This window comes from Alligator sinensis, unplaced genomic scaffold (assembly GCF_000455745.1).
Source record: "Alligator sinensis unplaced genomic scaffold, ASM45574v1 scaffold237_1, whole genome shotgun sequence".
In the NCBI taxonomy this organism is placed as follows: Eukaryota; Metazoa; Chordata; order Crocodylia; family Alligatoridae; genus Alligator; species Alligator sinensis.
In genome coordinates, this window is record NW_005841849.1 from 281,350 (window position 1) to 304,750 (window position 23,401).

General features: G+C 48.1%; 1 protein-coding gene across 2 annotated transcripts; it reads left to right on the plus strand.

The window, feature by feature from the left end:
* Positions 1-359: 359 nt before the first annotated feature.
* KLHL30 (kelch like family member 30) lies at positions 360-21,711 on the plus strand. 2 transcript variants are annotated; one of them, XM_006015975.2, is made up of 8 exons: positions 360-501; positions 1,997-2,797; positions 5,334-5,496; positions 11,406-11,492; positions 12,306-12,461; positions 13,133-13,321; positions 15,337-15,482; positions 18,872-21,711. In XM_006015975.2, exons 2-8 carry the CDS (start codon positions 2,024-2,026, stop codon positions 19,121-19,123), a joined length of 1,767 nt encoding a protein of 588 aa, XP_006016037.1. In that variant the 5' UTR covers positions 360-501; positions 1,997-2,023; the 3' UTR covers positions 19,124-21,711. The 2 variants fall into 2 exon arrangements, with proteins under 2 accessions (XP_006016037.1, XP_025065029.1); XM_025209244.1 differs by lacking the exons at positions 15,337-15,482; positions 18,872-21,711 and adding an exon at positions 14,362-15,244.
* Positions 21,712-23,401: the final 1,690 nt, after the last annotated feature.

Here is a 23,401-nt window from a genome sequence, read left to right on the forward strand (position 1 = left end):
CCTCCGCCTGGGTCTGCAGGTCTGTGGAGTGCACGGGGCAGTGCCCACAGCTGTGCTCCCTGAAAGCCGGTTGCTTTATTCAGGGAGGAATTCTCTATGGGGCCTCTGCCCATGTCACAGCTGGTTGAGGGTAGCCATTGAGGTTATCTTGAGTGTCTGCATCCCAGTAAGGCCCTGCTGGCTCAGCCCTACCTCTAGCCCTTGTGGGCAGGTTCCTTCTGGCTTTCCTGGCTTTAAAGTGGGTCACTTTAAGAGCAGGTGGCCTGGGCAGAGCTACGAACTTCCCACCCTCCCCTCTGGCCCCAAGGGTAGGCGGTGCTCTCTAAAAATAACCCCTGCTAGTCTCCAGCCAGAGCCTCCCTTGAGGAGAGCTACTCCCAGGCACTTTGTGCCCACGGCTAGGATCTGACAGGGTCCCTCTTTCCTGGCTTCTCTGGGGAGGCTGATCCACTGACCAGCCACAGAGAGAGCCCTTCCGAAGGAGCAAAGCGAGGCTGAGAGGTAAGAGCTGGGGCTGCTGTGGAGATGGCACAGGTTGACATGAGCACAAAGAGCCAAGCCAGGCACCCAGGTGGCACAGGGTGCCCGAGCACTGTATGCTGCTGGAGCAGGGAGAGAAAAGCTCCAGTCAGAAGAGCTCCTGTTTTGGGCAGGCCAAAGCTCTCTAGTGCTGGTACCACTCGGTCCTGCATAAAAATTGCTGCTTGCTTTATATAGCTCAGGAGGGAGCAGGGGCAACACAGAGCTCTGCTCCTCTGCCCTCCTCTCCAGCAGGTCGAGAGTGTGGTAGAGGAGAAGCAGGCTGCAGGAGCCCTGACTCCACTGCTGGGGTCCCTCTGAAATGCTTGTAGCCTCTGGCAGCAGGTGGGTTCTCTGCTGGCTGCGGTGCGCAGCCTCCACGCTCTGTGGGCACGGAGCCTGCTGGGGGCTCACGAGGAACGGAAACACTGGGCCACATTTGACGCTGTTGTGGCATGGGGATAGAGGCAAAGAGGAAGGACAAGGAATAGGTGGGATGATCTAGTACTGGACAGACCTCCAGGTGGTCTACCTCCTTGCCAAGAGTTTGCAGTCAGCGGGGCACAGGGAAGGAGAGGGGAGTCAGGACACTTGGACTATAATCTCTACCTTGTTGCCAATTTACTCTGTGACGTCAGGCATGTTTCTGCCACTTTCCATGCCTCGGTTTCCCCTCCTGCCCTCTGCCTGTTTCTACCATCTGGCTTTGAGGCTGAACTGTTTCTTTTCACGTGTGTGTACCAGGCCTGGCACTGGGAGCCGTCCTCTCTCTTAGGTGCTCCTGTACTAGAAACCATGGCAATGCGCCAATCTATGCCAGCCAAGCGCCTGGCCCATAACAGTTTAAAATGAGAAGGCTCTCTCACGTGTGCACAACCTCCTGTTCAGCATTGTCAGCGGGTGCCAGAAGACAGTGCACCACGAGGGTGACTTCTGATCACACCTCTGTTAGATGTGGTGGGTCAATGACCCTGCTCCTAGCTGGGCTTCCAGGCAGCTAATGGTGTGGAAAGTGAAATAAATATCCGGTGTCCAATTTCCAAGAAGATGAGGCCCCTAGAGCACGGGGGTGCTGGGAATGTACTTCCTTCAAGCAAATTTTCTCCCTTCTCTAATGTTTCCCAGAGGGGAGTGTCATTGAGGTCCAGGGATGCTGTGAGCATACCTGGCCCTGAGGGAGTGCCCCAGGGTTTCCCCCAGGAGCTCTGAACCTCTGGGGGGAGAGAGATCTGCTTGGTGGGGAGGGAGAAAGGTCTGCATGTGGACGCCTGCTCACTGGAGGGCTCATTACTAGCTCTGCCTCTGCTGAGAAATCACTTGGAGATTCAGCCTTTCTGAAGGCATGCAGGGGCTAGAGGGCAGGAGCCACTGATGACTTTCCCTCACAGAGGCCTCAGCTCACTGCTCATTGCCCTCTTTTGTTACTTGCTGTGCAGAGTGGAGGAACTAACTTGTGTTTCCATGTGATATTCTCAAGACAGGAACTTGGCAAAAGAGCAGCACCATGGTGAGGAACGTTGATGACTTTGACTTCTGCCTCCCGTCCCACCCCCAGACCATGCTGGAAGGCCTGCGGGCTCTGCGCACCAATCCCAAGCTCTCTGATGTAACCCTGGTGGTGGGCGGGCTAGAGTTCCCCTGCCACCGCAGCATCCTGGCACTCTGCAGCCACTACTTCAATGCCATGTTTGCTGGCAACTTCATTGAGAGCATCTCGGCCCGGGTGGAGCTCAAGGAGGTGGATCCCGTCTTTCTGGAGACGCTGATTGACTTTGCTTACACAGGGAAGATCACCATCAACCAAGGGAATGTGGAAGGGCTGTTCCGGACCTCCAACCAGCTCCACTTCCCTACTATCCGGAAAGTCTGCAGCCGGTACCTGAGGCAGCAGATGGATGCCACGAACTGCCTGGGTATTTGTGAGTTTGGGGAAAACCATGGCTGCCCAGAGGTGTCTTCTAAGGCTTGGGCTTTCCTGCAGGAGAACTTTGAAGCTGTGTCACATCAGGAAGAGTTTCTCCAGCTCTCCAAGGAGAGGCTGTCTGTCTACCTGTCCAAAGACCAGCTACAGGTACAGGAAGAGCAAAGCCTTGCCGAGGCCATGCTGAGGTGGGTGAGGTACGATAAAGCATCGAGAGTTCAGCACCTGCCAGAGCTCCTGGAACTGGTGCACCTGGTCTCACTGCCAGACCAGTACCTGCAGAACCTGCTCTGCTCAGAGCCCCTGATCCAGGACTCGGAAGCCAGCAAGGCTGTCATCACCAGATACCAGAGCACGGTCAGTGCTGGGAGGTACAGCAGTGTCTGTGTCTAGGAGGAGCTTCTATCCTGGGAGGAGATGCCCAATGGGAATGTGGATGCTGTCAGATTCCTAGTGGCTGCCAACCAGCCATTGGTAACTCTGCTCCACAAACGATCCAGACAAACCCAAAGTCCCCAGTTAGCTCACATTATAAGTAGGCGCTGGTAGATCCATCTGGAAAGCTGGGTATAATGGAACAAAGGATCCCCTTCTACTGGAATATGAGTGCCTACACTGGGTGGGTGTGGTTTAAATTTACAGTTTATGTGGCACCATAAAACTTTTAGCTAAGGCCTTCCCTAAGGCACTGGTGAGCAGACAAAGTGGTTAGTCAGTTCAACTCAAGTGACCAACACAAACCTTCTTCTGAAATGTGATCTGATCCCACATTGTTCCTAGAAATCCCATAGCATTGGTTTGCATCTGCACCGTAGGGTTCTCTCAGAGCCTGGAAGCATGAATACCACTGGAAAGCCTGTTCCAGTGAGTATTTTCAACCCAGCTGCAAGCAGAGCATACCACAGTTCTTGCAAAGAGGAGGACCCAGGGGGGCTGAGTCTGCTGGGCTGGCCTTTGTACGAGCACTGTGATTCCTGGGTGCCAGTCTGAGTCCAATTAGTGCTTCTCTGACTTTCTTGGGTAAAATAAGCGTGCACTATTTTGTTTTTGTTCATGATTTATTCAAAATAGGCAGGGCCTTTACTTGTTTGATTGACAAGGTGCTTCCCACTCAACCTGTTTCAGGAGCCCTGCTCAGTCTTTTGGCTTCTGTTCAGAAGTAAAACCAGAACCTTTTTCAAAAGGAAACATCTTTTCACCTACCCACCCAGATCACATCTTTAAAACAAGCCTTGAAATGTACCATGAGGGCCCCCAGCCCCCCAGGGCTTGAGGAGCAAAATTCCCAACCCAAGGATGTTTCACTGAGTGTCACAGCTAAGTATCACTGCCACACTAGTACATGCAGACAGGAGAGAGATTGTCTCCTCAGAGCCGAGCCAAGCAGAACATTTTAGATCTGAATCGACAGCTGCATTTGCACCAGGCTCTGATGCAAATATGAGGTGCACATAATATCATTCATGAAGGACAGCAGCAAAATCCATATTTGGATTCTAATGCAGTCATAGAAATAAGTGGAGACCAATTTTAGGTATTGCTGAAAGCCAAGAATTTGGTGTCTGGGCTTCATCTGGAGTGATTGGTGCAGGATTTTAGGATCTTACAGCTCCATCACATCCTCTAGGGCTGTCATCAGCAGGGATCCTGGTTTTCTCTGATTTAAAAAAATCCCACATTTTCTGATTTAGAAAACCCCCCCAAATCCACATTTTTCCATGATTAAAATGAAACACTACTAATATATAGTGGTGTTTCATTTTTTGAGAAAGCCAGGATCCCTGGTCATCAGTGAGCTGCCTCCCTTAATTTTGGAGGAGGAGGCAGCAAAAGGAATCAGATGCTGACACTCATTTTGTGAGGAGTGAGAAGGCAAGCAGGAAGCCACTAGGGCTCAGTGGGCAGAAAGTGCAATCATATAGTATGGATAAAAAAGGCCTGAGGGGTCCTTTCTATGGATAAATGAGCACAGAAAAGCCTCCAAAAGGCACCTGGTGAGAGAGTGTGGGGAGAGTTGAGCCTGCATCCATCCATCCGTGCATAATTCCAGAGCTGCCCAGCTGCTGTGTGGTTGGGTCCAGGGCCTAACAGGTGATCACCAATCTGTGCTGGGGTGGGGTAAGGGGGTAGCAGCAGGTCACCCCACAGTTTGTACTCTGGCCACTGCAGTAGTTTAAGCCGTAGCATCATAAACTGAGGCACAGAGAGGGAGACAGAAAGAGTCCATCTTCAGCTTTACTGGCATTTGCATCTAATAGTAACTATAGTTAGAGTAACCAAGATCAAGAAGCAGGCCAGCTTGACAAGAGACAGCCAGGCCTGCTGGCCTCCACACACACTGGGTACAGCTCCCACAACTCTTCCCATCAGCCCTTGTTCCATTGTCCAAACTTTCTGTTCTGATTTCTGGTGGGAGCTGGCATGTTTCTAAAAGTGCAATGGCACCTGCCCCAAATACCTTTGAAAGGTTGTGCAGGGCCAGATGAACCCTTCAGCATGTGCCCAGACCCATGGCTCCCATAGGCATATGATGATCCCAGCCTGCATTCAAAATGCAGTGTTTCCAGTCCTTTTGGTGGGGAGTAAAATGTGACCTTCAGTGTGAGGGATGTGTCTTGAATGTTAGGGACATCTGTCTGAGTCTGCTGAGCCTCCTCAAGGGAAGAGCAGTGAGCAATCCACTTAGCTCCACACCCACTGCCAAAACAGACCAAGTTCCCATGCTGCCTGGCAGGATCTTGGGGTAACATGTCCCTTTGGTGCTCAAGAAAACATCACTGTGCTTTAGCCCCGAGCCCCACAGCCCAGTCAGTATGTTGCGTGGTGGGTCTGAGAAGGATGAGGTGGTATCCTGGCCTCCAAGACTTGTGACATTCTTTTAATCTTATTTAAGGTGGAGAATAGATCCTTCGTCCAGAAGAGCCTGCTTGCTCTTCCACAGAAGCTGGAGGAGGTGTTGGTCGTGGTTGGAGGACGAGTGCTAGAGGAGGAAGAGGAGGATGGGGTGCAGCCACCACGAGTCTCCAGAAACTTTGCTTTTTATGACATCAAGCCCAGTACGTACCAAACTAATCAACCAGCCCGTCTGTAAAATGGGTTCAGCATCACACATGCTCTCGCAGCTCAGACTGAATTTTGCTCCTGCAGTTTCTGGGCTCTGAAGTGATACAGATGAAATACTGTTGTAGGCTGCAGCAGAATGGTGGCCACCATGGGATTTCTCAGCTGCCCTCCCAGAGCGGCTCTCATCCCTGTGAAGCTGCTGGGGTAGTGGCCCAGGATCCAGCCATATCAGCTTAGGGATACAAGGTGTGATGTAAGATACGCAGTCATGCCCTTTCCAAACCTTTTCCCCCTATGACAGGGTCATGTCTGACAGTAACAGCATGGTGGACTGGTCTCCTCTGGGTCTCTCATATCATCTTTTGGAATAAGTAATTTAGGGTGGTGTTACAGGTTACCTTTAAACCATCATAAAGGCATTTCAAATGAGAGCCTTCACCCATTAAAGGGTTACCCTTTAAACAATTCAAAGATAAACCAAGTGAAGTGTGGGCTATAGTTGTTCTGTCTTATCCAGGGTATTGTTAGCTCCAGGGGGATAACATGCTTAATTTGCAGTCCTCCAGCATCCCAGGATGGACAGCTCCCAGCCCCTCTCCCCATTCCCACCCTTCACACTTCTATTCCTTACCCTTCTCCCCTCTACACTGAGAGCAGCTGCTTTGAGCATCTTAAGTACAGCAAAACCATGGAGCAGGGAAGCATGGTTCCTCAGCATCATGGTCTTGCTGCGCAGTGGCTCCACACTCAGCACAGAATTGCCAGGACTTAAGTGCAAGGAGAGCATGCAGCAGGGAGAGGCATGTCCAGCTTGCTGGTCTTGCTTTGTGGCAGCTCTATACTCAGAGCGGAGCTGTGGGAGGTTAACCTCTTGGGGCTCCACTCTCAGCATGGAGTCACCACCATAACTGCAATGAGACCCCAGGCTCCTGGGTCTCACTCTGGTGTAGATCTCCTCTCAGCATGGAGCTGCTGCCCAGCAAGACCTCCTGAAATTTATGCAGCAGCTCCACTACGAGAATGGAGCTGCCAGGGATTAACCCCCCAGCAACTCCACTCTCAGCATAGAGCTGCCAGTTAACTAATCACTCTAGTGATTCTCAACGAGGTTTACCATGGCATCCTGGGGTACCCTGAGATACTCTCAAAGGTGCCACACAATGTTAGCACTGTTAGGTTTACAAACATGATTCATAAGATAAACCAAGAGATTTCAAATAAGAAATCAAGATGTTAGAAGCACTTTGCCCTGTTGGGCTCTTTCTGAATTCTTCACTGCAGAAGAATTGCTCTATTATATTTTCATAGTATAAAAAATGAGTGAAATCTAAGAACTGGCATTTACTGAGGTGTGCCTTGAGTCTATCAAGGGGTGCCTGGAGTCTATTGAGAGGTGCCTCAAGTAGCCCTTCATCAAGGGTATTTAAATACATTCAGTTCACTGGAGGTAGAGAGGAAGAGACAAACAGCTGCTAGGAAGGGTACTGCCCAGACAGACATCAAGTACCTACCAAAGCCATGCTTAGCTCTTATGTGGAACTTGTCATCTATGTATTTCAAAGTACTTTGCAAAGGAAGCTCAAAATTATCTCTCACTTTGGGAAACAGGCAGAGGCTTCCCAACACTACACGGCAAGCTAGCAGCAGAACTTAGCTCTCCTGAATGGATCAGGGCATAAACCAGGCAACACTGCTCCTTCCCTGTTTGGGCCCTGTTACCACATGAACACTATCAAGGATGGGATGGTGGCAGAGAGACCTTTCATTCCCTCCAGGCCATAACTGAGGTATGTGGGTGGAGGTTTGCAATGTTTCTGCCTATGCCATACTTACTATGTGGATAAATTCAGGGATTCATGCTCTAGGGCAGCATCTCTCAACCTGTGGGTCATGATCCAAAAGTGGGTCACAGCAATATATGAAAGGGTTGTGAAGAAACTAAAAAAATGGATCAACAAACTTTAAAAAGGGATTCTCTTTTAAAGGAGAAAAACATTTGCAGGCTGGCAGAGTTCCAGCCTGCAAGGGGCTGCTTGGGGCTGGGGGCAGCGGGAGGAGGGTGATCAGGTGGGGGTGCTATGTGCAAGTGCACACGCACACATGCACAGGGCAGCCAGGCAGTGTGGAATGCAGCTCCCTGCAGGCAAGTCTATGGGGTGGTGGGCATAGATGATGTGTCAGGGGGGCAGAGCGGCACAGGCAACACCCCACCTGAGCTACAGCTATGGTCTGAGGGGAACGGTGGCAGCAGCCGGGCCATGGTGGTGGGGTAGAGCCATGGCACAGCACATGAGCAGCTGGCAGCAGGAGAAGGTGAGAGCAGCACGCCCTTTCCCCTCTACCACCTTGTCCATTACTCCTGTGCTGCCGACAGCATGTGCTGGCACAGGGGTTCTGGTGGCAGTGGCAGCAATGAGTCTCACTGCCTGTCTCAGCCCTTCTGTGCCGACTCATACCTGATGGGCCATGGAGGTGGCTCCTGCCTATCAGGTGTAGCCCCAGTTCTGCTGTGGGTGCACAAATTTGGGGGTCATGTGCTTCCCCCCATGCCCCACACCTCCCCCCAGCCCACATACCCATCCCCTGCCCCACACACTGGGGGGCTATGCTTTCTACTTAAACTGTTTACTGGGTTGGGACTGGCCATCGCTGTTTACAAATGGGTCCTGGTACAAAAAGTTTGAGAACCACTGCTCTAGGGCACCTTTAACCAGAGCTAAATCAACCAGAGAAAAAGTATTCTCCTTGCTGAGCCTCCCTTCACCTCCCTTTTCTCTGCCTCTGAGCTACATGCCATCCTCCCCTTCTCCACCACCCCAAAGACGCCTCTTGGCTCCTGTCCACCCCGCCAGGCCCTCTACTGGCAAGTCACAGTTGTGCAGGTCTTGAGAAAACATTAAGCCTTATTATCTGTGACTGCTCTGAAACAGCTTTAACTTCATGATGGCCTCACAGTCCACAGGTTGAAAATGTGTTAAAGGTAACCTGTAGCAACACCTATAGATCAAGAGAATGGGCAGCTGAGGGTGGTATGTGGTCATCCTCAGACAGCTGAATGTGCCTTGCTGTAGTGTTAGTGACAATGTGCATCACTTGTGGCCCAGAGAACAGTGCCCTGGTCCAGGAATCAGGAGGCTTGTCTGCTTGTTGTGACCCTGCCACTGACTTGGCCTAGTCACTTTGTCCTCCGTATTTAAGCAAAGGGGTCCAAAGTCAGTAGCTAGTTTTGAAAACGTGGACCTTTCCTCAGTTGGTGGGATGATACTAATGCACCTGGGAGACTGGGATGGCAAATGCCAGCTGCTATTACTTGTGGCAGAAGCAGAGTCCTCAGCTAGAGCCCCTGCACAAGAAGATATGGAGTGCCTCAGGTTGCATCTGCCTCGCATTTGGAGGTTTGACTGTAGCATGTGTAGACAAAACCAGCCTAGATTTAGTGAGCTCAGGTACAGGAGACAGTGAAGCCACAGTGGCACAGGCTTAAGCCACCAAGTACATAAGCTTGCACAGCCCAATAGAAGCCCATCCTGTCACAGCATCCCTATGACTGGTATCTAAAGGGACTTATCTTAAAGCTAGCTCAGGTCTGGCTGCTCATCTGTGCTGTGGTCACACCTCTGGCTGCTGATGCGTGTACTACTGAATAAACTGACTTTGCTCAATAGTTATAATGAAGCAGATCCACTGCATACTCTCAATGCAAGTCACTCCAGTCTAGGGGAAAGGTGTTCCCCAGAAAGTTAGGAGTATTGCTGTGCAGGTATAAGTTACACTAGTATAATGTGTGCATGTGTGTGTCAATGCCCTCAGTCAATTTCATACTGTGGTACTACTTTGTTCAAAATTAACTGGCTTTCCCACTGCCTAGTGGCATGATCCCCTAATAGTGCCTGTGGCAGGCCTCCAGCCTGGGTGGAAGGGTTCCCTGTCTGCTCTTTACTATGGAGTAAATTTACTACAGTGGAAAATCCATGGTAAATGACTACAATATTCATGACATGTGCCTGTGCTCTGTCATGGTGGCTCCTTTGTTCCTCCCTTCCAGACAGCCATAGCCTGGCTCCACTGGCCTGTGCGCCAGAACTCCCCCTGAGGTCAGTGGTGTTCGACCGGGAGAGAGCAGACTTTGAGAGCATTGTTCTTTGTTTCTCCTGGGTGCCACCGAATGAGGCTGGGGTTGGCACCAGGAAGCGTGTGCTATGCAAATGCCTCACATTTCATGCAGCTCCAATGTCCAAGCTAATTTTAAAATGCAGCTTTAAAAAACACAACAGCCTCTGGGCTGTGAAGCTGCTCACAGTTTCTGAGTCTGTAAACCCTTTGTGAGTTCCATAATGACTCAAACTCTCGGCCCTGAGACCACGGCACGAAGCACAGCCCTGGCAGCAAACAAACAAGCAGAGCATGCCAGGATCTAAACTCCCCATGAATCCATGACATAAGAGGTTTAGACACAAGCAGCAAAGTGTCCGAGTTCAGCATGGAGTGAAGCAGTCGTCACTGAACAGGGGGTTTCAGGGTGAGGTAATGATCCATGTTCCCTTGGCTTTTGTCACTCCCTGAGCAGCTGCCCCACTGGCTGAGGTAGAGCTGGGAGCCTGTCAGGCAGCCCAGCAAACACCCAGCATTACAACAGCTCTGTTTCCTAGGTGATCAAAAGCATGAATCAGAGCTGCTGCGGCTTGGGGTGTGGGAACAGGGCATAATCCTGACAGCATGATGCAATCAGAGGAGACGTTGACAACATCATGATTGTGAGGACTTGAGCAGGAGCGGAGTTAATGGACAGATACACCTTCCCACTGGAGCCAACTTAACATAGCCATATCTCATCCTAGCCATGTGCTGTCGTAGGGGCCTATTCCAAAGGACTATTGACTTCAGTATCCAGGTTGTAAGGTAGTGGTAGAGACAGCATTGAACATTTCAGGGATACTATGGTGTGAAGTGTTTCAGTGTGAGCACAGTAATCAATAAGTGAGAGCTGTAGTTGTGCATGCCATGGGAAGCATAAGCAATCTCAGGCGGCTAGGAATCACCACTCCAGGGGTAGGGGACATAGCCCTTCCATTTACAGCGATGCCCAGACAGGTGCATTAGGTACATGAGGCCTTGGTGATTGTCAGAGGCAGGTTGCAGAGAGTTTGATACTTCTTTAAAGGTGGGCACTGCTAACATTTCATTGAAGTCAAGATCCCCAGATGGAATAAATTGGTGGAAGACCACTGAAGACAATGGAGATAGGTTGATTTCCTCCAGAGGAGTACGCAGCCTACAGAATTGGAGGATTTCCACTGCAATGTCACATTTTATCTTAGACTGTGTAGGGCCTAAGAGTAGAACCAGTTCAGTTCCATCTGAATGATTTTTTTAAGCATCCTACCCGCATCAGAGGGAACTGTGTTCTACCTGAGACAACTGGGAAACACTGGTTGGCTTTTGGAAGAAGCTAAAATAGTCTTTTTTGGAATACAGATGCATTTAGGCTTCCTATTTTGCTCTTCCAAGGTATTTCCAGAGGTAAATGACTGGAAGTCTCCAACTATCTTCATTTTAAAGCTTTGGTGGACTTTGGCCAGCTTGGTGTACTAAGGAGTTGCTTGGTGTCCAATTCAGTATTCCTTCTACTCATACCTGTGGGGATTGGGCTGTTCATTTGCCTCAAGAACCATGTGATAAATGGAAAAGGACTAAAAAAGGACAGTGAAATCTGGAGAAACAGACAGGTTAACAATGTTAACATGATCCTACTTGTCATTTATCCATGGTAAAGAGTGTTGACTTTTGGACTAACATTAAGCAAGATAGGAGCATGAGAAAACTCAGCATATGTAGTGGTTTAAGATGGCATATCATTTCAAAGCCTTTTGATTCTTTATCACTTGGTTTTTCTGTTTTCCAGAGAGATGGATGGCTCTTCCGGATTTTCCCGATTACAATAAATGGGGCTTTTCAGTGGTGGCGCTAAATAACGATGTTTATGTCACAGGTATGTAATGCAGGCTCCGTTCTTGAGCCCACTCATGGAACCTGAACTGAACCACATTTGTAGACCCCCTCATACATTCTTGGGTTCAGTCATCCTGGTGACCTCTCCATTAGCTCTTGTCTTGTTTGGTCAGAGACAGTAGAAGACAATTTAATAAATGTTCCTCTGCAGCTGGCATCCAGGGTATGCTAAGCCAACAAACAACAGCAGCTTGGCAGAAGTTCTGTGCCATCACACTGGCCTTGAGCAATTCTCACATGTTATGGAAGACTGGAGCTCTCTGATTTAATTAATTGACATTAATGAATTTTAGTTAATGTAATTGCCAGACCACTTCAAACAATAATCCATGACAGCATAGTGTCCTAAATTAATTGTGTGCGACACTGTGAACATCATACCCTCCCCCTTGCTTGGAGGGGGTAGTTTCTTGTGAGAGAACTCGTGCTCTCTTCCCACCAAGGTGGTACTGGCTGGAGTTCCTCTCTCTCGAACTGTTGGGGATCAGGGTTTCTTAACTGAGAGGTCTCTCCTCGGGGTCTTATTCCCTCGCAAAGTATCCCTCCCCTGAAATGTAGTGACTGTTCCAGACTTCTGGTTTTGGTGAGCAATAGATTAGTTGGTTTTTTATCTTCTGGCTTTTCTTCTTATTGAGGTGAAGCTACCAAGAGTACATGAGACTGTAGCTGGTATTTGTTTACCAATGTGTCTTCTCTGTCTGTTTGATTTAAGGCTTGCTAGATGTCAAGGTCACAGATCAAATCAGTCTTACAGTGTTTTCTTTCTTTGTGAATGGTGGGTTTCTCTTCCTAGGTGGCTCCCGAGGCACACGGCATGATACATGGTCCACAACTCAGTCCTGGTGCTTCCGCCTCAAGGAAGGTGCATGGAAACCCATTGCTCCAATGCTGAAATCCCGAACAAATCATTCCAGCGCTGTCCTCAATGGAGAGATCTATGTCATTGGAGGTAGGGACCCTGTAGTAGACCTTCCCTGTCCACCTCACCTCTTGTGTCTGTCAGTCTGATAAGGCTACAGTACAACACATCTCACAATACCATGATCCAGTAATGCATCCTGGCAGTATTCAAGTACAAGGAGACCTGTGGGTGTTGATACCTGCAGATATCACACCCAGGGCCATGCAGCCAATGGTGGCAGGTGTCTGTTGGCACACATGCTCACCCCCCACCCCCTCCAAGCACATAGGCCCACTCCTGCTTGAGTCTTGCCTTCCTTTTACAAATGATGCCAACTGGTTGCCTATTTAAAACATTTTCAATCAAGCAGGCACCGTTGTGCCTTCTCCAATGCCACCCCTTGGATCTGAGAACAGCTCTCCATAAACTTCCTTCCAACAATGGCAGCTCATTCTCTTCCGTTAAGCCCCTCCTTCAAACTCTTCCTTGCTCTGGCACCTACAAAACCATAGAACTGATTCTGGACTATCTCAATGATGGGTATTATCTTACTGCTTCCTTTTGTATTCCATGTTTGCTGTATCCCTGTGTAGCCCCTTATCCTTAGACTATAAGTTTTATCAGGACAGGTTTTATGTGATGTGTCCATATAGTGCCCAGTGCAGTCATCATCTTACTCTCGGTTCTCCTCTTCCCTGCCTTCCTACCTTGATTTGCAGGTACCACCATGGATGTTGTGGAGGTGGAGTGCTATGACCCCTATAACAACAGCTGGAGCTCCATCAGCCCTGCCCTGAAGTATGTCAGCAACTTTACTGCAGCTGGGTGCCTGGGGAAACTCTACCTCATTGGCTCATGTGCAGTCAAGTACAATGCATTGACCCTGCAGTGTTACAACCCTGTCATAGGTAAGAAAAAGGAGACTCAACAGGGCATTCATGCATTACAGCCCAGTCCTCAATGTTACTTAGGTTTCTAACTCCCACTGATTTCTGGCACCAAAATTGAGGATATGGATCTAAGGGCCAAACTTGGAGGGTCCTTCCAAACAGTGCTGTGTCATTTCTGGCACACACACATTAGCCTGCTAACCTGCAACACGTGTGCCAACCTGTATGAAACCAGGGTACAAGGGCAGAAGCAGGGCACGTGTGAGCCAATTGACGAGCTTGTGATGCATGAATTAGAACACATATCAGCCTGGTAGACCAAAACTAGGGGCTATCATATCTGCTGGCATCGTTGTACTGTTTTTGCATCAGGAGCAAGGGCTTCCTGCAGGGAGATTCTGTACATTCTGCACCAGGTCCTAACATCTTGGATCTGACCCTCAGCTGGGATAAATCAATATAGTTCCATTGCCGTCAGGGGTGCCCCTTGCTCCCTCCTAGCCTGTAAAACCTGCACTAAGTGCTCTTAATTTAAACTTAGTCACATTCACTTATTTAAAATATAAGATAAATTCAGCTGTCTCTAATGCTTTGCTTACTGTATTTTCTTGCGTATATTCTTCACTTTTCCCCTCAAACCCAGATGGTGAAAATTGGGGTGTGCATTATACTTGAGAAAAACAGATCCTTGTTGGCCTGGAAATTTGGTGGTGAGGGGACAATGTCAGTATTAATTACCCTGGCTCTGGGAGCCATGGCATTTAATACAGCCACTGGTCCCCAAGTGCCCAATTTCTGGACCCATGGGGAGGCCCCTCAGCCAGATGTCATGGCTTCATGTGCCAAATCAGGCTGGCACACGGGGTCAGACCCACCACATGGCCTGGAGCCAGTGCATGACCCTGGACCCAGTGCATGGCCCCAGATCCAGTATGTGGTCCTGGACTGTATATTGCACTTTTCTGTTTTACAGTTTTAAGGATGATCAAACTGGGCTGGCCTCATCCAGCTTCTGCCCCCAAGACTTAACTCCCATCTCACCTTCTTTTTTAATTCAGCGAATGTTCAGTCTGCATCAGACTGTGACACTGTGACATCAGACTGGACACTTATGTACGGAGCTGGCACTGCTGTTTATCCAGTGAGACAATGTACATGTACATTACATTACAATGCTGGATTGGGACATGACAGAGCAATGATGCTTGGAGGACCTTGAAAGTTATTTTGGAGGCCATTAGTGTCTCATATTTGGAAGTCTCTTTAATTGCACTGGCACTTGTGTCCTTTGAATCACTTAAAAGTCTCAGATGCACGGTCATGGTATCATATAAAGTGACTCAGCCCTAGAATAGCTGGAGTAATATGACTTGTATGACAAGCATAGATGCACAGAATCATCTAAAATGTTTAAATAAGGCCTAGTTCTTATGTAAGACAGCTGTTCCTGCTGCACTACCTGACTAAAACACTGTAGCATGTTCAATCACCAAAAAGCATTGTCTTTCAAAGTAACACAGAGATTAATAGAGACACTAGTATCATGGGATTGTCCACCTGCACTGCTTTATGTCCCTGCTAATGTCAAATTGGTCTCAGTACCCTCCTTTTCTATCTTTGTGCTATCTACCAGTGAGTTACATCCCAGGTGGGTGATCATGAGGCCAAGGCAGGACAGTGAACTGTAAAAAAAAGCATTCCTCCAAGCTCTCCTGAGTACTTGCCAGAATACAGCTCCCACATGGTACGGGTTAATTAAAAATATGGGGCTTAACACTGATCTCTGCTTCTAAAGCCACCATTGTAAGCAGACTTATTTCCAATTAACACCAGAGTAAGTGATATGAAAATCAGCCTAAGAAGCTATTATGTAGGGACAAGATCCCCTGGCCTGGCCAATCTACAGTTTCTCTCTCCCCTCAAATAACTCTGTCATTCCAGTAATGACTTTTTTTTTTGGCATTGTGCATCACTTCATTACTATTCAAGGAGCTCAAGCACTTTAATGAGATGCTGATGGATATTTCTTGCAGATGTGTGGAATGTAATTACATCTCCCTTTATACCGAAGTACCTCTCGGCCCCACGCTGTGCCTCCCTACATGGAGTGATCTACCTTATTGGTGACAACACCAAGAAGGTTTATGTGTACGATCCGGATGCAAACATATGGCAGAAAGTAAGTGACATAGGTAGCTAAGGAGCGCTGTTCTGGGCACTGCTATCATGCCAGCCACGTTAAGGGAGGGATCTAATATAACCTTTATAGTGCTTCACCCCACAGTAATAAGACCCCCACATTCCTCCTGATTTCAATGGGAACTGATATGTAAATATTTAAAGATTCTCTGGGGGGCCCTTCTCTCTAACCCTCTCGTGGGCAAAAGCAGAGCTCAATTACAGTGTTTATTTAGATCTTAGGCTTCCCCATGAGGATCCACCATAGCGAGGTAGATGCCTGTTTCTTGAGTGGTTGGGGGAAGGGCTGTGAAGCGTGTCCTGAACCCCCGATGAACCTCACGAGTTTGTAGCTAAGTTGTTTTAGCTGATACCTCCCACCCCTGAACTAATTTCCCCTCTGCTCAGAATAAAATGCTAGCCCTGAATAAGTGGGAACCATACCAATTAAATAAAGACACTTCTTAGTTGCTGAGTGATTTGTTAGCAAAGGAGTCTGGGGCATTGTGGTTTTGACTTCAGAAGCCCCCCCATGCCTGTGGCAGAGTCCCAGGAACTGAAGGGTGGCTGTGAGGATGCCCCAGGCAGCAGCATGGCATGATTTGCCCCCCAGACCCTGCTGGCCTCTGAAGATGTGTGTAATGTTGTTGCAGGCTTGGGTTACACAAGATCATTCTGAAATCCTGATGCAGCTGTTCCCATGGCGTCAGTGCTCAGCTGACCAAGCTGCCCCCACTCTGATGTTCGGGACAGGTGCAGGGAGCACCCTGCCAGCGTGTTCCCAGCTCCCTCCCTCTGTCCTTGCAAATACCATTTAGCGCTGTCAGGTTCCCATTACCCATCAGCTCCAGTTTGGGGAATGCCCCTGTTAACTCTTTCAGCCTGATGGTTGCTGTTCCCATCTAGCTCCCTTCCTCCTCTGTTGGTATAGTGGGTCTCTGTACTGGAGAGCTGCTGCAGTCCAGGATCTCTGCATAGCCTATGGCAGAGAGAGCTAGATGGTAACTTGGATGATTACTAGTTTCACCCTCACCCTGATCTATTTACTCCAGTTCATCCCATTCAGCTGAGCTCATTTCCGGGGTTGGTGAAATCCCTTTGACTCTTTGTTAAATGAATCCGTTCTCACACCTAGCTCTTATCACCTGTCCTGCTTCTTTAGGTTAGAGACCATCCTTTCTTTACATGTGCACTCAGTCCCTGCCATGATGGGACCTCAAGACACTCCTGCAGTACCAATGGTAACAAGAGGCCCAGAAAAAAGTAGATTAGCTGGGACCCTATAAGGTTTTTCCCTTCATGTAATTAGAGGTGAATTGAGGGAAACTTGGAAGGTCATAGAAATGAAACTTCTCTAGTATTCATTCCCTGGGTGTTTCTGATAAAACATTAGATCTAAGAGTTAATACCTCACTGATACTACAGTCCAAGAATGGCTGCCATAGAAATTCCACGGACTGACTGACTGAAGATGTTTCTGAAGCAGCTCACAGCTCTTTTGATGATACTAAAACCTAGCTCACTGAAAGCACTGTTCCCCAGTAGATCACAAGGCATGGACAAAGAAGGGGTGAAGTTGACTTGCTCAATATCATGGAACAAGAGCAAAACAGCTGCAATCAGGTCTTCTAGTTCCCAGTTCAGTGCCCTCTCTATTGGGCCACTCTTGGGTGAGATGGCCTGTGTGCTGGCTCAGATTTACAGAAATTGTTTCTAGGTGTTTGGGCCAGAAACTTAAGCCAAAAGTTTCACATCTTGGCACCTAGATCCATACTGAAGTATCTCCATGAGAACGGCCTGATTTTTCAGGGGTGCTTCCAGCGGACTGAGATTTTTCTCTTTGACAAAAAGGAGTTTATGCTTGTTTCCTTGGTTTTTTTTTTTAAATGAAAGAATTTAGATTCTTCAGATGTGGCCCCCATGGAGATGTTCAGGTGAGGTACCACCCCCCACTCCGGCCCTGTGCTCCTCCCAGTCTAAACACAGGTCACAGCGGAGGACCATCAGGGTCCCCCCGTGCCATTCCACCTCAGCTCTGTAATGCATCTTACCTCCCACCATTCACCTCAGCTTCTTGTTATTTCTATGCAGGGGCTTTTAGTGGTGTTCTTTGCTGTTGGGTACAAACTCACTGAGAACTGGGATGAAATCCAGGGAGTTTGCTTCACTTATGAGGTCTCTGAGAAGCCAACAGTTATTGCACATGCATCTTGGGCCATTTCCTTAGGGTATGTCTACATTGCACAGTTAACACATGCTCTTCCTTGGGTGTTAGGATCATAAAATCTTAGAAAAGTAGGCTTGGAAGGAGCCTCAAGAGGTCATCTAGTAGGGTTGGAAGGGACCTCGGGAGCTCAAGGCAGGATAATCACTATCTGAACCATCCCATATAAATCCTTGTCTAACATATTAGGAAAACTACACAATCATTACAAGACATAACAACCTAACCTGCCACAGGTAAAACAGGGGGACAGTGGTGATCAATGTTGCCATTACCTCCCCTCCCTTTTATGCTGTAATCTTTTACAGCAATTTGGTAGTGTTTTAAACCTGAGCTAGCTGGCCCAGTTGGGGATATAGGTTAGATCAGGGGTAGGCAACCCCATTACAGTTGCCAGAGTGTGGCACGCTAAGACACTTAGCTTGGCACGCGTGCCTCTGGGTGGATGGCGGGGAAGGGGCCAGGGCTACACAGCAACAAGGATTGGGCCCCTCATGGCTCCCCTGCCATCCACCCTTGGCACACCAACATCTTACCAGTTGAAGTTGCAGGTATTTTTGGCACTGACTAAAAATGTTGCCAACCCCTGGGTTAGAGCCTGGTAACCCACCTGCTTTGCAGGGAGGATTCAGGTTAAAATATTCACACAATTCCCCTTATGTACCCAGAAAAGCAGATAAGTTCTCCCCCAGTTCACCTGGAAAAGAATCATAGAGTTTCTCTGCTCAAAGTCCCATGACAGATGCCTCTAGAAGATCTAGTGACATACCCAGAGGAGAGTGACACAAACACAGACACTAACTCTGGTCTGAGTTTGCAGTACGTTAGTTTTTGCTTAAATGGAGCTAAACTGTGCGCTCAGACCCAAGTGCCAAATATCCAACGTAATGCTTCAGTGAAAACTCACCCTTTTGCCTTTCTCCTTTCCTCTTATAAAGTACTGTGCAAAGGCAGTAATGGTACATTTCTTTGCAGTATAATGTCAGCAGTCAATGCCTCTGTGTGCTTTGCAGAGTTCCAGACAGGAGTTGCTCCTTAATATAGAGCTGGGGACAAAGCTGGTACTCGATGGGTGTGGAAGCCATCTTGTTCCCTTGCACTTGATTCCACATATCGGGATGTGGTGTGAGGATGTATCCGTCTAACAGGAAAAATATCTGTTACAGGTACAGCTGCTTCACACGCTGCATGAGAATGGAGGCATGGTGCCGCTGGGAGGCAAACTCTTTGTGACAGGAGGGCGCTGGAAGGGCATGGACGGTGACTATCTGGTAGAGATGGAAATTTATGATTGTGCCAAGGATAGTTGGAAAAGGGAGGGACCCATGCCCTGCCTCTGGCTGTACCACAGCTCTTCCTCCATCTTTATGGACACCTCCAAGTGGACAGAACCCTTTCTAGGAGACCACGTGCAGTAGGAGAGCCTGGGAGCGCTGGCCAGGGTGGGGATGGGCCTGTTCACAATGTGGAAGAGTGTTTTGTTTTAAGCATCACTGTTTGCACGTTGTTTTGCCTGCACATCTCACTCTCCTCAGCCCTTCTGCTGTGCAGAGGCCACTCAGCACATCTCGGGGGAAGCCCTAGCTCATGAAATGGACTTCCAGCACAGCTCTTTTCAGTGCCGATGTGACAGGGGTGGGGCTGGTTTCTTTATTTGTCTTTTACTCATTGATTGAAGTCTCCTTGCTCGGTCTGCTGGTGGATCCTGCAAAGAGAACAATGCAAACTGGCCTGACCTGGACTGGATTTGTGTTCCCAGCTCTGAAACTGGGTCTCCATAGCACAGAGTGAGGACACAGGGTGCTGTCCTGTGGGTGGCTGCCCCACACTAGGCTTTTAATAGCCCAAATAGTTGAAACTGTTCAGTTCTTGTTTTATTGATATAGGTTGTATATACATTTTATTTATACTTATTCTATGTATAAATAGAATAAACTGCTCTGCTGTGTCTGTACAACAGTGAGCTAGATATTGCTTTATGAAAAATAAGCTGTATTTCTCTTGCTGGCAGTTACTGTGGGGATCAGATTTGCTGCTGATCAGGGAGGAAATGTCTGGGTATTTTGGTGTTTCTATTTCGTTGTATGTTCTCACAAACTACAGGCACCCAAATAAGATACACACCTTGTTTTGGGAAAGTGGAATGAAGGGGAGATTTTTTTTCAGGGTCATGGCCCAAATCTACCACATGGAGCGGCTCACTTACCCTCAGCCAGCTCACTGGCTGCTTCAGGCAAAAGCTCAAGCTTTAACTCCATCACAGCCACTGCTGAACTAGCAGCAGCTTTTGCCTCCTCAGCCAAAACCTACTGCCAATTGTAGAAGTGGCCAGGAGAGAGTTAAAACTAAGTCTGATGCTGCAGAGTGCGCTCTACCCCTCCTTCTCTGGGGCCAGGGAGAAAAGCAGAGCCAGAAACCATTACAGGTCCCTATGCAGCCATTACAGAACCTACATGCATCAATTTGAGGACAGAAAGCAGTTTCCTTTCTTAAAACCTGTGCCCAACTTTTGGATGACCGACTTTTGGGGAAAAGGTACTTGTGATATGTGAATAAATATGGTATATTTTGCTGGTATGCAAGTACTGCGTTTCTTTCAAAAATGTTGGGGCTGGCAGTAGAGCAGCCTGAATCCTACAACGTAGGCTTCCCAGTCTATAGTCAAGAGCTTTTCATCTCTCTGTGCATAAAAAACAGAGGCTGATCAGAAGAAGTACCTGCGAACCAGATTTCTGCCTTCTGAGGTGCTTTCTAAACATTGTCCAGAGGTGGCAAAATTCAGTCCTCAGTTACAGCATGTTAAACAGAGTGAATCCACATTCAGCAGAGACCGTTTGTACTTACACCCGCATCACAGAGCAGAAACTGGTTCACTACATCAGGCCCTTCTGGAGTGAGAAGGGAGCAGCATCTCGGTGTGATCTGTTTGCACAGAGCTGCATTATGATTTGGCCAGGTCATTTCCATTGATGCTGTGGAGTCATTCATCTGTAGTCTCCCATGTCACACAGTGCATCTGCCCCCCCTGCAAGTCCGCTAAGATGGGGCTCTCCTTCCTTCCCCACTGCCAGACAAACCTTCAGCAGAATATTAAGAGACGGTCTTCTTGAGGTGCTTTGCTAGAAAGTCAGGCACTAAGATAGTGTCTTCCTCTTCCCCCTTCAGCACAAGAAGGAACCTGTTACTATTCACTCCTTCCCATAACAAGTCAATATTCTTTCCCTGGATCTGAGTAAATTGGAGGGGCTGCCCAAGAGCTGGCTAGGGGGGTTTCCATACATGTTTCTTTCATATATACAACGTCTATTTTTTTCCCCCTAAAAATATTTCACAAAAAATTGTGGCATTAGCTAACATGGCCACAATATTTTTACCAACAGGTTTAATGAAATCACAATTCAATTATTTGTTAAATACCTTTTAAAACTAAGCACTTCTGCTGTTTGTTTGTATTAAAATCTCATGGGAAAAAATGGATGGGAAATGCCTTTGGAACACTGTGGTAGTGCTGGACTGATGCTGTGGCCATGATGGTCTAGCAAATATGGGAGAGGCAGCGATTTTTGTGGGTGATTATCTTTTATTGCACCATCTGCAAGGATGGGAGACATTTAGATGAGGTCTGAGTGCAGACCATTCTTGCATTCAAAAACTTACCTAAGTCTATCCCAACCATGCAGTTGGCCCAATAAAAGCTGTCACTCACAAACATCCTTGCCTTTGAAATGCTGATTTTTTGCAAGATCCTTTTCCTGTTTTTCCAGCCAGCATAAATCAACTATGAGCAGGATGACTGGGAGCAAGACCTAAGCCCTTCCTTAGGATGTAACTCTTATGGGGGTGTGATCACTCCACATGCTGCCTTTATGACTGAGGGATCTGTTCTGAGAGACACAAAATATTTATAACGGCAATAACTAGAGAATGACACTTCTTTCAATGTAGCTGTGTTGCATTGACTGCTATCTATGGTGATTGCAAATAGCTTGATTTTGTTCAGAATCTGAATAAATGATGATTATTTTAAAGTACCTGAGGTCTTATTGTATGCCTACACCAAGCAAGCATCTGTGTTGTTGAATCAGCAGTCCCAAACTGTCAGTGTCAATCTTTTTCCTTATGTTGGCAAACTGGATTGAAGCACAGTTTAATCCACGCAGGAAATGAACAGCTTTCTCTTGGCTCCGGCATCTTTTTTCACAACAACTCCAGAACTTCCACATCTCATGGGTGGCTCTGCAGTGCTGGGCCATTTTCCCACAATGCACTGCAGCCAGTATGTGGGCCAGTACTGGGGCATGTTTTTGTTTCCTGTCTTCTTGTATACACATGGAAATCTGAAGTGACGCTTGTACTGACTCTGGCTACTTCACTGTACTTAGCATTTTGTATTGTAACAAATTCAATCAACACCCCAGGCACTCCTAGTGGCAGTGGGACAAGAACCCAGACCTCCTCCTCTCAAAGGCCAAGACCTCAACTACATTAGCTGAAGGAAAGTCATAAGGTCTCCAACCCCTGGCTGAGCTGTTCTAATGCCATCTGATGAAGGGCACTTCTCTCCATGCTTCCCTTCTCCAGTTGTTATAGCATGTCAAAATGTGATATCCTTTATAAAACAACTCCTCAAATGGTGGGGTTGTAGTGGGCAGTAGGGCTGTGCGAGGCTTCAGACCATGCTTCGGATCTGGAGAAGCTTCAGATGCTTTGGCGTCCGAAGCAACTTGTCTGGATCAAAGCGCTGGCCTCATTAGGCTTTCCGAAGTGGTTCGAAACTTCCAAACTGCTTCGGAGCCACTTCAGAGATCTGGCCATAGGGTATAATGGGGAATCAATTAAATATCTATACCTTTGTTGTTTTTTGTCTGATTTGGATGAAACTTTCAGGGGTGGTAGCGTCTGCTGAGAGCATGAAGTCTGCCAAGTTTCAAAAAGATTGGTGTAGGGGTTCAGGAGGAACTGCACCCCAAATTCTTGAAAGCAAAACTCATGTCATGTACGTGTTACACCACAGGGGGTGGAAACTGCAGGGGTGGTGGCCCCTGCTCGGGCCATGAAGCCTGCCAAATTTCAAGGAGATAGGTGCAGGGGTTAGGGGAAACTGCACCTCAAGCTGCAGACAAGCAAAACTTGTGACATGGGTGACACTGTGTGTGTTAAGGCGCAGCAGGGTGACAGCTGCAGGGATGCTGGCCTCTGCTGAGGCCACGAAGCCTGCCAGCTGCCAAGGAGATCGGTGCAGGGGTTCTGGGTTCTGGGGCCCTGCATCTCTGGCTGCTGACAGGCAAAACTCGTGACATGGGTGCTTGTGCAACTGACTCTGTCTGTCTTGGAGCAGTTGATTGTCTGTATTGATTATTTCCTCTCCTTAGTCTGTGGTTTGGTAGGTATTAATCAGTGCTTGTCAACTCATTATGTAGTAGCTAGGTAGTGTGTATTGAGCTGGTCCCTGAGTGAATCATGATTAATTGGTAACTGGTAACACAGCAGCTTAGCAGCCCAGCCTGCAGTATTTCCATGCCCCCAACCCTGTGCCCCAAGATAGACACAGTTGCACAAGCACCCATGTCACGAGTTTTGCCTGTCAGCAGCTTGAGGTGCAGTTCCCCCCAAACCCCTGCACCTATCACCTTGAAACTTGGCAGGCTTTGTGACCTCACCAAGTGCTACCACCCCTGCAGTTTTGACCCTGCTGT

What these genes read in the sequence shown, in the direction of transcription:
- KLHL30 (XM_006015975.2), top strand. Translation starts at nt 2,024, where the DNA reads ATGGTGAGGAACGTTGATGACTTTGACTTCTGCCTCCCGTCCCACCCC. An exon ending in TCACCAGATACCAGAGCACG is followed by an intron (nt 2,798 to 5,333) that starts GTCAGTGCTGGG and finishes ATCTTATTTAAG; the next exon opens with GTGGAGAATAGATCCTTCGT. An exon ending in GTGTTACAACCCTGTCATAG is followed by an intron (nt 13,322 to 15,336) that starts GTAAGAAAAAGG and finishes TATTTCTTGCAG; the next exon opens with ATGTGTGGAATGTAATTACA.